Below are 14,841 nucleotides of genomic sequence, written 5' to 3'. Positions count from 1 at the left end.
ATATATATATATATATACACACACACACACACAAAGTATTTGCCAAAGCATATGAACACCGCCGCCCCCCCAGCTCATATGCCTCGGCAAACGTATCTTTTACTGCAGAGGAGAAATCTCGTTTTGAAGCACCGCATACACTGACTTTTGTGTAATCTGACAGCAGTGCAATGCTTCTGTCAGAATGCACATCAGTGCTGCAGCTAGTCGATCGGTTGGTCCACCTGGAAGGTAAACAAAAAAGAAAAAAAAAAAAACCAGGCTGCAACGCAATAAATTTATTTAATTTTATAATAACATTTGAACGGAACATATAAACTTTAACTTTTTGAACAGAACGTTAACTTTTTTTGCTTACTGGTGATTTTTTTTTACCTTTATAGGACAAACCTCTCCTTCCCCATGGGACAATGTGCAAAGCGCAAATCGCCCAAAGAAGTGGCGAAGTACATTATGCACTTTGTCCCAGGTGAAAGGAGAGGTTTGCAGCAGCTCTGTGTGAATGGGCCCTAATAGCCCTGTGTGCCTGTCGTGTGAGATGCAATCCCTATGCTAAGTGTACCTGTGTGTGGTACTTCCGGAAACACTCCCCTAAGCATAGGACAGGGCAGTCAGGACAGAAATAGCAGGTGTCACGCCTTATTCCACTCCTGCTACAGACACGACATCTTTTTCGGGGTGACGGTTGGGTTGAGGTACCAGCAACGACATTGGGGAAATGTCGCTCGTGTAGACGGCTCACTACACTGGTGGATGGGGCCATGGAACCTCCTGGATACAGGAGTTTCGTGATGATCTCTTCCTGAAATTTGAGGAAGGATCCTGTTCTCCCAGCCTTACTGTAGAGAACAAAACTATTATACAGAGCCAATTGAATTAAATATACAGACCCCTTCTTATACCAGCGTCTGGTGCGTGGGGAAACTAAATAAGGAGCCAACATCTGGTCATTGAAGTCCACCCCCCCATGAGCGAATTATAGTCGTGGACACAGAGGGGCTTTTCAATGACACTGGTTGCTCGTTCAATTTGTATTGTCCTGTCTGCGTGAATGGAGGAGAGCATGTAAACGTCACGCTTGTCTCTCCATTTCACCGCGAGCAGTTCTTCATTACACAAGGCAGCCCTCTCCCCCCTTGCAAGACGGGTGGTAACAAGCCGTTGGGGGAAGCCCCGGCGACTAGGTCGCGCAGTGCCACAGCAGCCAATCTGTTCTAGGAACAAATGGCTGAAGAGGGGCACACTTGTGTAGAAATTGTCCACATAAAGATGGTACCGCTTGCCAAATAAGGGTGACACCAAGTCCCAGACTGTCTTCCCACTGCTCCCCAGGTAGTCAGGGCAACCGACCGGCTCCAGGGTCTGATCTTTACCCTTATAGATCCGAAATTTGTGGGTATAGCCTGTGGCCCTTTCACAGAGCTTATACAATTTGACCCCATACCGGGCGTGCTTGCTTGGGATGTATTGTTTGAAGCCAAGGCGCCCGGTAAGATGTTTTTTTAACCCTTGTTAATTATACATTTTAAAGTTGATATATTCTCTTCTATACATATTTAATATACCAGCCTCCTTAACGTTTCCAATACGATAATAGCCTGCCCCAAATGCCAAACCCCACTTGCTAGCTTTGGTACTTAGGATTGTACCTTTACCAAAAGCATTGGAAAGACAATTATAGTTACCAATCACACCATGGGAGAGGTTTGTATATTTTTTTTTATTGAAAATTCACCAAATGTATTTACAGTGGTTTACAATGGGATGCTTGACTCATTGTACAGAAGCGTTAAATAAAAGGTAAAAAGATCAAAACAGTAAAATCTGCTCTACAAATGAAATACGGCCAACATAAAATGTGTTGTCAATCGTTCCATATAATCCTTCTATACAGATAATCCAGTCTTCAAATCAGATCAGCAACTGCAGAGGAAAGAACATAAAAAAAATTTAAGTAAAAACAATCTTGCCCTCATACTCCATGAAAGACCCTCAACTTGCAACTTAATCGGTTACAAATAATGACTAGTTCATATACTAACCCTTTTGCCGGTAAACCTACACATTTTAAGCATACAGTGAACTCTCTCCAAAAGACCAAATCTTATCTAGACCAGATTTCCATTTTCACCATATACTATGCAAACTGGTCATCTTCTCTAAAGGAGCTGTGTCAAGTATCAAAGCTATCCCCTATCTGATCTTAATAACAGGAATCCCATGACCCCGTCAAGCATGCGCCCTGCTGCTCTAGTCATTCTCTATGGGACAGCTGGAGATAGAGGTTAGTGTTCAGCTATTTCCAGCAGTCCCACAGAGAATAAATTGAACATCAGAGGGTGTGCGCTGCCTGCTGCTTCATCAGGACACAGACCCCAACCAGTTACTTATCTCTATCCTGTGGATAGGAGATAACGTTAATACTTGGCATAATACAATTAACCCCTTAGTGACGAAGCCAGATTTTGGAAATCTGACATGTTACTTTAGTAGAGAAAAACTTTGGAAAGGTTTTGCACATCAAAGTAATTCTGACATTGTTTTCTCGTCACATATTGTACTTTACTTAGGAGGTAAATTTTACCGATAAAATATGCGTATCTTTAAAAAAAAAAAACTAAGAAAATTTATCAAAATTGCCATATTTTCCCCATTTTCAACTCCAATATTTCACATACATAAATACTATTCAATATTTTATCAGAAATATATTTCCACATCTTTATTTTGGCTGCACTTACAAAAAAACCTTTAACTTTTTTTTTTTTTTTTACTTAGGAGACTTACCATTTTAACATTAATTAAAAATTTTTTGAAGTACATATTTTTTTCCTGCAACGAGCCAAGTTTGCAGAGGCTTATAGGTGTCAGAATAATATAACACCGCACACCTCATCCTTGCACTGGAGACTTGGAGGGAGAAAGTTTAAGCTGCCGGATCCAGGGCTTGATTTAAGCGCTAACTTGGGCTGAGTTGCCGCGGTAAAAAGGCAGCGCTCCAGCCCAAGGGCCCTTAGTGAACGCCGTAAAAACACGTATGGGTGGTCACTAGGGTGTTAAGACTGCTTTTCAATGCAATCTTGGAGCACTAGTAGCAGAGCAGGCCACAGGAAGCTCATATGGAAATGTCAAACTTTCACTAGCATAATACATACCATTCATGGGCATTTCATCAATTTGGGTAGAGTAGTACTGCTCAATGTCTCGCAAGATCCGGATATCATCATTCTTTACAAAGTTAATTGCAACACCTTTTCTTCCATAACGTCCTGAACGACCAATTCTGTGTTACAAAAATAAAAAATAAATCATATATAGCTAAATAAATGGAAAATAGTCATTTGAGCACATTAACTTGTGCATGGGAGTAATTACATAGAGCATAACATACCGGTGGATATACAATTCTCTGTTATTAGGAAGGTCATAGTTAATGATAAGGGAGACCTGCGGAACATCCAAACCTCTTGCCCAGACATCAGTGGAAATCAGTACTCGACTGCAAAAAGAGAAAGAAAGACTAAGGATGCAGACATTGACAAGGTTGTATTTTGTATGCTGGCCAGACACTACATAGCTGGGGCCCGAATACTCTCTCCCGATCCTCCTCCTACCTTCCTGACAGGGTTCGGTTCCTGTATAGTAATCTCACCTGGCACTTTCAATCAAGAAGAGGGAAGGGTACACAGGTTGGCTTGGGCCCACCGCCTAACTCTCCCTTTGCATATGAATTAAATGTACCTTTTCCCCCAGAAAGAAGCAACACATCGCTAAGTGAAAGGTGACATTACAATAAACTGAGCTTGCCCTACAAGGCATCGTGCCTGGTTTAACAGTAAATTTCCTGGTGACAAACTCTTTAATAAAACTTTTCTCCTGGTGCACCACTAAAGGAGAAACGTGGATGTGCCATCAGCAGGACCCAGTGATGAGGTCTGCCAGCAGGAAAAAGGCATGTTCAACGCAATCACTGTATGCTTACCTGGCACCAGATCGGAATTCTTTCATGATGGACTCTCTCTCCTTCTGGGGCATGTCACCATGCATTGACGACACAGTGAAGTTAGCCTCCCTCATTTTCTCTGTCAACCAATCAACCTAAAGAGGGTGCATACAAAGTTTCTATGAAGAAAACAGTCAAAGCATGAAACATGGCTGATGTGAATAGCTAGAGACTTGCACCACATATGATTTCACTTTGGGAAATCAAAACATTTCTTAATTACAATTTCTATACATTTCTTATAAAAAAAAAAATAGAAACAACGTATTGGGGTAAGAAAATAGGAGATTTCTTATTGTCCAAAGGTGCTGGAGAAATATCATAATCTAAGATCCCAAGCCAATGGGGGGATGGGGATATCTGGACATTTTTGTAGGACCTTTGATTTTGGAGTGACAGCTGTACTCCCAAGCAGTAGACTGACGTGTGCAATCTTGTGCCTGCAGTGATTAAAAAAAAATCAAACCGCTACCAAAAAAATCTAGGCGTAGCCACAGCATCAGTTTCTCACCTTCCTTTTTGTGTTGCAGAAAATCACAGCCTGTGTAATGGTGAGTGTGTCGTACAGATCACATAAGGTGTCAAACTTCCATTCTTCCCGCTCCACTGCCACAAAGAACTGCTTAATGCCTTCCAGCGTCAACTCATCACTGTAAGAACAGACCCCACAATGAAACTGCAGCATACACTTGGGCACCACAATGTTGTACCTGACTGCACGCGGGCTTATTACAAGGAACGCCAATCAAATCTAAACCAATGAAAAGCTGTGGTTAAATAATTACCGTTTCACCAGGATACGGATGGGATCAGTCATGAACTTATTGGTCATTTCCAGGATCTCATGAGGAAGCGTGGCACTGATCAGGCACACCTGTGTAGCTGGTGGCAGATACCTATACACGTCATAAATCTGTTCCTTGAAACCTAAGATAAAATGATAATTATTCATTTAACCACAAAGGAATGCAAAGTGTTAAATGAATGCCATGTATCGTGAAACAGAGATCCTCAGATGTGGGTAGCTTTTAAGCACTATGGAAGACCACTTGCAGATGCTCAGTTCAAAGGGGTTCTGTACCTTTTGATTACTGATGATTTATCCTTTATCTGAGGTATGGGGAGGAGGGCCATTTAAATTGGGGCTCTGATCTGAGGTTTGAAAGACTTTATTCATATTGGGGCTCTGATCTAAGGGCTTGAATAAACCTTATTTATATTGGGGCTCTGCTCGGGGGGGGGGGGGGGGGGTCGGGTCATTCACATTTGAGTCTGAATGGGGAGGTCTTATTTACATTGGGGTCTGAGCTGAAGTCTGATTGAGGGTCTTATTAGTATTGGGTGTCAGATTGCTGGTATGATCTTATGTCTTATGCTTCCATCTTCTAATATGGCGAAGGGTGGTGTGTGAACTCCTGGTGTGGATCCTCAACATCGCACCATACGTGCAGAACGTTGGGTTTGGGGGAATTGAGTCACAGCGATCCTCCCTCCTCTCCCTGCTTCAGCCCTCTGGCGTGTTAGCACGGATTCGCATCTGGAGCCCCAAATTTTATCTAACACCGGAATTAAATTATTATATTCTGCCTCCTATAAATACCATATCCTTTCCAACAATTCTCAGCACCACCCAAGGAAGTTGTTGGGGTGAATCAAGTTGGGGTCTGGGAAGGACCCTCTTCCTGTGAATCCATGGAATCGCAATTGGGTTGGTAACTTTACTAATATACATCATAGACATTGTATTTTCATTTAAATGTACTCTATGTCTATTCAGTTTCAGTTATAATCCTTATGGTAAAGGTATCCGCCATTTATATGTTAAAGGCATTCTACCACCAGAAATACTGTTATGTAGCTGACTGACACTTTTATAATATGCTTATGAGACTCTAGGAGCTACGTGGGCGTAAAATCAGCACCTAGAGGTTCCGTCTACTCACCCTTTATCCCGCCCAGGTCCCCTGTTCTGCCCACCCCGCTCCTCTTGATTGATGGCACGGTACGCCGCATCGCTGTCAAAATCCCGCGCCTGCGTCATTCACTTCTGTATTCGGCGCAGGCGCAGTGAGTGAATGATGCGCTCTTGGTGCCGGATTTCTCACTGCGCCGACTGTCACAGTGAGGAATCCGGCATCAGGAGAGTAGCCTTCACTCACTGAGCCTGCGCCGAATACAGAAGTGAACGGCGCAGGCGGGGGAGCAGCGATGCGACAGACCGTGCCACCAATCAAGAGGAGCGGGGCGGGCAGAACAGGGGACCTGGGCGGGATAAAGGGCGAGTAGACAGAGCCTCTAGGTGCTGATTTTACGCCCACATAGCACCTAGAGGCTCATTAGTATATTATAAAAGTGTTTTCTTTATGGCGTTTTTCCCCTAAAGAGGAGATGTCAAAACGCCTGAAAAAAATGCCAATAGCTACAGCATGCTTTGTTTTGAAAAAGAAACAAAAGAAGAAAGACGGAAAAAAAAGAAAACCTGCAAAAGTGCAGGAATCTAACTGCATAATCTATAGGGCATGCCCACATTTAACTTAACATGCTGTGGATTTTCTGCAGAAAAAAGAATCTGCAATGTTTCTGCTGGAAAAATGTAATGCCTCTGATATGATGCAGATCGCATTCTCTGCACTGCAAAAGGGGGAAATATGCAATAAAAATCTGCAGCATAAATTGACACACTGCAGATTTAAAATGCACAGCACAGGTCAATTTCTGCTGCAGATTTCTTCCACAGCATGTCAATGAGCATGGCTAAAAACGTATTCCTGTTGGTACTATGCAGTAGACATTTCAGTTACGTGCAGACGTCCCCCTTAAGGCGTTTTTCCCATAGGAAAAAACAAAACATTCACAGGACAGGGGATGAGTGTCATATCACAGGGGTTGGACCAGGCATTCCTAGCAACTACTCTGTCTAAATTATGCAGGATTTCAGCTCAACACTGAATTGCCATTATGCTAAACCCAGTGAATAGGCAACACAGCTTGGCAGAATATAAACCTGATCTTATTCTGACTGCCAAGTCGGCTATATTTTTGTTACATTAAATGTAGGGGCCTCCACAATAAAGGCAAGGTAGCAGAAAACTAAATAGCTGCGAAGATCAGGCATGAAATACATTTTTAGTTCAGGAGCTAAAACGTGGAATGTAAAACAAACCTTTGTTAAGCATCTCATCAGCCTCATCCAGAACAAGCATTTTAATCGCCCGTGTTCTTAAGCTTCTGCGCCGAATCATATCTGTAATAAATTATAGTGGACAATAAATAAATCCATCCCTACAAAGCCATAAAGAGGACCCGTCACCTCTCCTGACAGGTCTGATTTAGTAACCACTTGCACTATCCATGTAATGACAATCTTGGAGCAACTTTTCATGCAAATCTATGTTGTTCTGTCTTCCATTTATTGGATTATTAAAGGGGTTATCCTGAAAAAGATAATTACTTGTCCTCAGGATAGGTCATCATTATCACATCAGCAGTGGTCCAAATCCTGATCAGGGAGCTCTGGTGAGAGATGTATGCTCCTTGCAGTGCCGTACATTGTATAGTGGCAGTGTTTGGTACTGCAGCTCAGCCCAATTGATTTAAATGGGGCTGAGCTACTACTAAGACATGACCTATGTACAGCGATTTAACTGGCTTAGGGCTCATACCCATGAACGTAAGGGCTCTGTTCCCGTGCTGTGGACCGCAAATTGTGGTCCGCAATGCACGGGCACAAACTCTGGGGCAGCCGCATGCGGATCCATTCATTTGAATGGTGTTCGCAATCCGCATCATACGGTCCACCCCGCAAAAAAGTAGTGCATGCACTACTTTTTGCTGTGTGGAGGCACGTACAGTAAACCCACGGAAGTGATCCGTGCCTCCGTTCCGCATCTCCCAGATTGCGGACCCATTGAAGTGTCACTGACAAATCTCGCCGCGCTCTTCCAGCAGAGGATGAAACAGTGTGTGTGTGTGAGAGTGTGGGACAACAGCGCTGCTGGGGGCATAGAGTATGAGCCAAGGAGAGGCGTGCTTGGGCTCTGCTGGAGGGCAGGCCTGGGCACTCAATGGGGGTGTTCCTGGGCACGTTTGAACAAAAATAACGCCCCTCTGGGCACCTTACTGGCTCATTCGTAAAAGGAATTTTCAAGATAGAAACCAAGCAGCAAGGAAAGAAAAGCACATCTGGAAAGGAGGTAGTAAGTGCTACAAGACAATAGTTTTAGTTTAATGGTGATGATTATGGTAAAAGATGTCCTTTAAGCACCATGCTTACCAAAGACACGGCCTGGTGTGCCAGCAACAACATGCTGTCCATAATCCAGTTTTCTGATATCTTCTCCTACGTTGGTTCCCCCAATGCATGCGTGGCACTGCACATTCATGTAGTCACCCAAAGCAAGAAGAACCTGGAATAGCAGCCAATGTGAGATTACAGAACAGTCATACGGATGTGGCCGACATTATTTTGACATCAGCTGTGTTGGGATGGTCACTAATATAAATTCTTGTTACTGTAATGTGCTTTTTTGCATTAACACATGAAGCCAGTGAAAACTCTGGTGGCCATATCTATACCCAGAGTACTAAAACTGGAGAAGAGGAAACCAAGCAGCTCCCTCACCGGGAGCAATAACATCTCCTGAGGTAAAAAAACTAATTGCTTTACCTTTTGAATCTGTCCAGCCAATTCTCTAGTTGGTGCTAAAATCAACGCTTGAGTTTCCCGGAGCTACAAAACAATAAAAATAATGTGTACTTAAAATCAGGTCTATATTAAAAGATCACAGTTCACAAGATAAAAACAGAACTTTGTAATGTATTGGGCATATGGTTATATTGGAGGTACACGTCAAGGAATACCCCTGAAATATACCTCTAGTATTTGACGGAGGTCTGGATTTTGTATCTAAAGCAAATTACGCATAACTATAAATTTTCTAGTATAGAGGGCTCATCCATGGCCCACAGCATAATGTATCATATGTATTATATCAAAACAATGGATAAAGGGGCCCCATATTCTATATGTCACCTGTATGGTATATATACTCTGAAGGCCAATCCCCTCAACAGTTACTAAAAAACTGCAAACAAAAAAACTGATTTAAGTCAACCCAGTCAATTAAATAGTGATGTTAATAAAGTATCACTTGTCCCACCAGAGCGATACTGTAATAAATTTGTGATATATTACCTGAATATCCAAACACTGAAGGACAGACACACAAAATGTTGCCGTTTTGCCTGTACCAGACTGTGATCTGCAAGATAAAAGCAAAGAAACCGTAAAAAACAAAAAACAATCCTACAACAAAGACATAAAACTGCTGCATTTTCCAAATAAGTGAGGGATAAAACCTGAGAAATTACAAGTAAATCCAGCAATGAACATCAGTAGACCACTTTGCTAATAACATTCAGATTCTTTGAAGCCAGAGACTACTTTTACGCCTGCGTATTCCATTCCACTATTGAGATCTGGCAAAAGATCTCAAAACCGGAGGAAAATCCTTCCGTTTTGTCCCCATTTATTGTCAATGAAGACAAATCTGAACAAACCGGAAAGGAGTGCACCAGAACGCATTCCGTCCCCATGCCAGAAAAAAACGCTGCAAGCAATGTTAGTGTGCGGCATGGGAAACTGAACATGCAGGATCCGACGCCTAAAACAATGTAAGCCAATGGCACCAGAGCCGTTATTTTTTGGACACAAAGAAAACAGACCCGTCGTCAATGGACTTACAATGGCTCTAGTGCCAGATGTGGCATGTTCATTTTCAGCATAATAGAACTGGATCCGTTTTGAACGGATGGAGCAGGTTGTATTATTCACACGGATGCGTTTTGCTGTGGTTTTGAGATGCAGGATCTCAAAACCGGATAGCAAAAACGCATATGTGAAAGTAGCCAGACATGTTCAGAGGCGCCGAATGCACAGGTTCAAACAAACTGCAGGAGAACCTCCCATTCCTCCCAGAGGGCAGTATTAGTTCGGCTAATACACAGGTCAGGTAACATGCATTAGGAAGGAACCAATTCCCACAAAAAAGACTAAATCTGTCCTGGGACCACTTACTGTGCAATTACATCTCTGCCTTTAATTATCTGTTTAATTGCTCTCTGTTGGATGGCGGACGGCTTCTCAAACCCTAAAAGAAACAAACATTTAGTAAAAGAAGAACAGGAAACACAGACCTAGTAAATAATGGCAAAGCATCTGCCTGTGATGGAGGCTGCGTGCAGGGGCGTCTCCTCACCCCATGAATTAGGACACGTGCACAGACCATCTCCTGCAGATCGCATTTTTATACACAATGCCGAGAGCAGCAAAGTAATAACAGGTTCACTTTAAAGAGGTTCTCTAGGCTTTTCATTCAATCCTGGAATCTTCTCTCCTTTGTAGGAAAAATAGTTTGGTCACTACCTGTCCGTTGTGCCGCTGATGGATGGGTAAGTAGTGACCAAATCCTCTTTCCTACACAGGTACATGCCAGGATTTAATGAAAAACTAGGGAGTTGAAGTGACAAATAAATGGCAAACTGGCAGTACTTTCCCTGTTACGCCACTCACCATATGAAATTAATATTGTTACATTTTAATAGTATGGAGGTTTTCACACCTACAACGCCCATGATGTTTATTTCTTTATTGCTTAACTATTTTTATTTTGGGGAAAAGGGGGCGATTTGAACTTTTTTTTTTTTTTAAGTCCCACTGGGTATAACTGGCAATCATCCGATTGACCATGGTGTTCACCGACTCCTATACAGCCATCATTGAACACTTCATTCTAAGGCTACTTTCACACTTGCGTTCGGAGCGGATCTGTCTGGTGTCTGCACAGACGGATCTGCTCCTATAATGCAAACGATGGGATCAGTCTGCATTATATTTCAGAAAAAATTCTAAGTGTGAAAGTTAGTCGGACGGATGCGTCCAGGACGGATCCGTTTGAAATTGAGTGATATTGTGTCAACTTCAAACGGATCCGTCCCCATTGACTTACATTGTAAGTCTGGACGGATCCGTTTGGCTCCGCCTGCTGAGCGGAGGCCAAACGCTGCATCCACTCAGAATGCATTGGGGCAGTACGGATGCGTTCGGGGCCGCTTGTGAGAGCCTTCAAACGGAACTCACAAGTGAAGCCCCGAACTCTAGTGTGAAAGTAGCCTTAATGTGACAATACAGTGCTGCCACCTAGTGGCCTGTGTGGGTATATTCCACTTATAGCTGCTGAAGCTCGCTTGAGGCTGTTCGAAATCAGGATGCAGTGAATGCAGCTGAAGATGAAAGCAGATTTTACTGCATTTATTCCGATCTCCATTTCTGACGGCGATATCTCCTGCTTCTGTTGTACTAATGCTGCCGTTCTGGTCTCATATGAAAGCTTGTAATGCCAGATTTCAAAGAACAGGCCCATGTCTCTAGCTACTGCCAATCCAGAAATATGAGCAGCAAAACCCCTTCTGCCTGAGGGTAAAACAGTTACGGTAAGTGCTTTTCCCAAAACCCAAGCTAAACTCAGGCAAAACCATTAGGTTGCTAAAGGGATTGTCCGATTCCCTGTTCTCCATCGACAACACATGTCCACTGTATTACAGGCAATCCCCTTAGTGGTCTTGAAACAAACAACCCCTTTAAGGCTAGCTTCACATTAGCGCTAGCAATAATGCAGGCTGTTCTGGCAGGGAACAGGCTGACGAATCTCTCTGTATTCTGGCATTGGCGAAGGGATGAAAGTCCCCAATAACTATAACCGGCGGAGTTCCCTGTCAAACATGCGGAGAACCGGCCGGAAGAAAAGTGATGTGCCATTTTAATGTGACACGTATAAACCTGATCTTTAGGGAAAACCCCAGAATTCCCTGACTGCTTGGAGCAAAGGATTAGGGAAGAGCGAATCGACTTCAGATGAAACATCCAAAGTCAATTTGCATAATACTTTGTTTGAATACTGTACGAAGCAGGAGCTCCCTACAGTATTAGAATGTATTGGCTCCAATGAGCCATAGTTAATACTTTGCATAATAACCCAGAAATCAATTTCTATTGGAAAAAAAAAAATATTTCCCGAATTCGGGTTCGGTTCCAAGTGGTACCACTTCATCCAAAGTCGATTCACTCAGCCCGACAGAGGATATTACACAGTTCACTTCTGAATACTGCCCTCTGTTCACATCACTGGGTGCTATATCTGATATACCGTCTAGGTAGGGGACTGCCGCCAGTACACCAGTCTATCAGCAGCATACGTCACTATACAATTTCTTACTATGCTGCCAAGCAACGGTATAAGTGTATGGTTAGGCTACTTTCACACTTGCGGCAGAGGATTCCGACAGGCAGTACCGTCGCCAGGACTGCCTGCCGGATCCGTCAAAACGTATGCAAACTGATGGCATTTGTCAGACTGATTAGTATGACAAATGCCGGATCGGTCTCTCCGTTGTCATCCGGAAAAATGGATCCGAGCATTAAAAATTTTTTCCACATTTTTGCTGAAACACTCGGGGCTGGACCCAGCATTAATGCATTTCAATGGGTAAAAATGCTGGATCCTGCATTCCGGCAAGTGTTCTGGAATTTTGGCCGGAGATAAAACCGTAGCATGCTGCAGTATTATCTCCATTCTGATCAGTCAAAAAATAAAATAAATAAATAAAATAAAAAAATGAACTGAAGACAACCTGATGCATCCTGAACGGATTACTCTACATTCAGAATGCATGGGGATAAAACTGAAGTGTTTTTTTACGGTATTGAGCTCCTGTGACGGAAAAGAAAAAACCGCTAGTGTGAAAGTACCCTAATATACATGTGGCTAAGGGCTCTTTCACACTTGCGTTGTTCTTTTCCGGCATAGAGTTCCGTCGTCGGGGCTCTATGCCGGAAAAATCCTGATCAGGATTATCCCAATGCATTCTGAATGGAGAGAAATCCGTTCAGGATGCATCAGGATGTCTTCAGTTCCGGACCGGAACGTTTTTTGGCCGGAGAAAGTACCACAGCATGCTGCGCTTTTTGCTCCAGCCAAAAATCCTGAACACTTGCCCATTGAAAGGCATTAATCCAGATCCGGCGTTAAGCTAAACGTCGTTTTGGGGCATTGCCGGATCCTACGTTTAGCTTTTTCTGAATGGTTACCATGGCTGCCGGGACGCTAAAGTCCTGTTTGCCATAGTAAAGTGTAGTGGGGAGCAGTATACTTACCGTCCGTGCGGCTCCCGGGGCGCTTCAGAGTGACGTCAGGGGGCCCCACGCGCATGGATGACGTGATCGCATGGACACGTCATCCATGCGCATGGATGGGGCGCTCTGACGTCACTCTGGAGCACCCAGGGAGCCACACAGACGGTAAGTATACTGCTCCCCCGATCCCCACTACTACTATGGCAACCAGGACTTTAATAGCGTCCTGGCTGCCATAGTAACACTGAACTCATTTTGAAGACGGATCCGTCTTCAAATGCTTTCAGTTAACTTGCATTTTTCCGGATCCGGCGTGTAATTCCGGCAAATGGAGTACAGGACGGATCCAGACAACGCAAGTGTGAAAGAGCCCTTATCTGCAGCAGAAGGAGCTCCAAACACAGAGGACAAACCTGATGTGAACAGGACCTAAGATTTAGCAGTTAGGGGTCATGGATACGACCGTAAGTATTCTGCGATCTGCATTCCATTCCGTATTTTGCAGAACAGAACAGCTGGCCCCTAATAAAACAGTCCTAAGCTTGTCCCTTATGCGGACAATAATAGGACATGTCATTTTTTTTGCGGTGCGGAAACACTCCGTAGTGCTTCCGGTGTTCTGTATCTCCGGAATTGCAGACCCATTCAAGTGAATGTGGATTGCCGACCTAATACGGTTGGTCAGTGTGCATGCGGCCTATGGAACACACAATTTAGCGGATCCGCAATCTGCAGTCATGTGATAATGAAGCCCTTACTGTAATAAGCGGTAACCAATAAGGTTGCAGTACTCAGTTTCAGTATTGGCTCTTCAACTTGAGAGCTGGAATGTGATTGGTTGCTGTATATTTCCCCGCGGCTTCCCTTCCCCACGACACACCGGGACCGCGCAGCTGACTAGGACTCACCATACGCATAGATGCCTCTGAGCAAATCCTCCCGCAGTCCCATGGTGTCGAAGGTGGGAGTCACGTCCACTTCCTCACTCGTCTCAAACTCCACTTTCGTCATGTCTTCTTCCCTCAGCATTCGCTTACGGCTCGACCCGCTGGTGACACCGACCACTGCTGCGGTGGCGGCTACTGCTGCTACACTCGCCATTACCCCGACAGAAAGGAAACCGGACTCACGCCGAAGAAAACACGCAGAGCCACACTACAGCAGGCCGTCTCCCAGAAACCACCGCGAGCGAGAAGGCGGTTACACCGGAGACTCGTCAGGACGCAGCGTGCATAACGTCATTACGTCAGTGAAAGAAATCTCGCGATACTTGTATTAGGCGGCAGAGGAAAACTTGAGTGTATTTGGAATGATGCTGTGTGGGGGCTGCCATTTTGTTGAAGCCCCCTTTTCTCTTCCAGAATATCACGAATGAAAACTAGTACAGGAAAATATAGTGGCTATTAGGGTATGTTCACAGAACGGATTTTATTTTGAAAATCCACCTACAAAATTCAGCGCAGTTTATGAAACCAATGGGTCTTTACTTCAATACAAAATTACATAAATTACATTTTCAGCTTGAGGTTTTTGGCGTAGAAAACACACAAACACTGCATGAGTATGTATGGAGCTGGGTTGTTTTTAATACGTCCCATTCATTTCAAATGGAGATTCAAAGCGAGTTCCCTCCCATGCTGCTTGTTTT

General features: G+C 43.8%; 1 protein-coding gene across 1 annotated transcript; it reads right to left on the bottom strand.

Annotated features, from left to right (window-relative positions):
- Window positions 1–1,701: 1,701 nt before the first annotated feature.
- On the bottom strand, window positions 1,702–14,411 carry EIF4A3 (eukaryotic translation initiation factor 4A3). The gene is made up of 12 exons (XM_044290587.1): window positions 14,102–14,411; window positions 10,080–10,152; window positions 9,198–9,264; window positions 8,670–8,732; window positions 8,277–8,409; window positions 7,167–7,247; window positions 4,789–4,930; window positions 4,515–4,653; window positions 3,983–4,098; window positions 3,392–3,499; window positions 3,156–3,283; window positions 1,702–1,923 (listed from the first exon to the last, which is right to left on the bottom strand). The coding sequence occupies exons 1-12, from the start codon at window positions 14,292–14,294 to the stop codon at window positions 1,907–1,909; spliced, it is 1,260 nt and encodes a 419-aa protein (XP_044146522.1). The 5' UTR covers window positions 14,295–14,411; the 3' UTR covers window positions 1,702–1,906.
- Window positions 14,412–14,841: the final 430 nt, after the last annotated feature.

Source organism: Bufo gargarizans, chromosome 4 (genome assembly GCF_014858855.1).
Source record: "Bufo gargarizans isolate SCDJY-AF-19 chromosome 4, ASM1485885v1, whole genome shotgun sequence".
NCBI classification, from domain to species: domain Eukaryota; kingdom Metazoa; phylum Chordata; class Amphibia; order Anura; family Bufonidae; genus Bufo; species Bufo gargarizans.
Note: the sequence above shows the minus strand (reverse complement) of the source record. Positions and strands in the feature narration are given on the sequence as shown.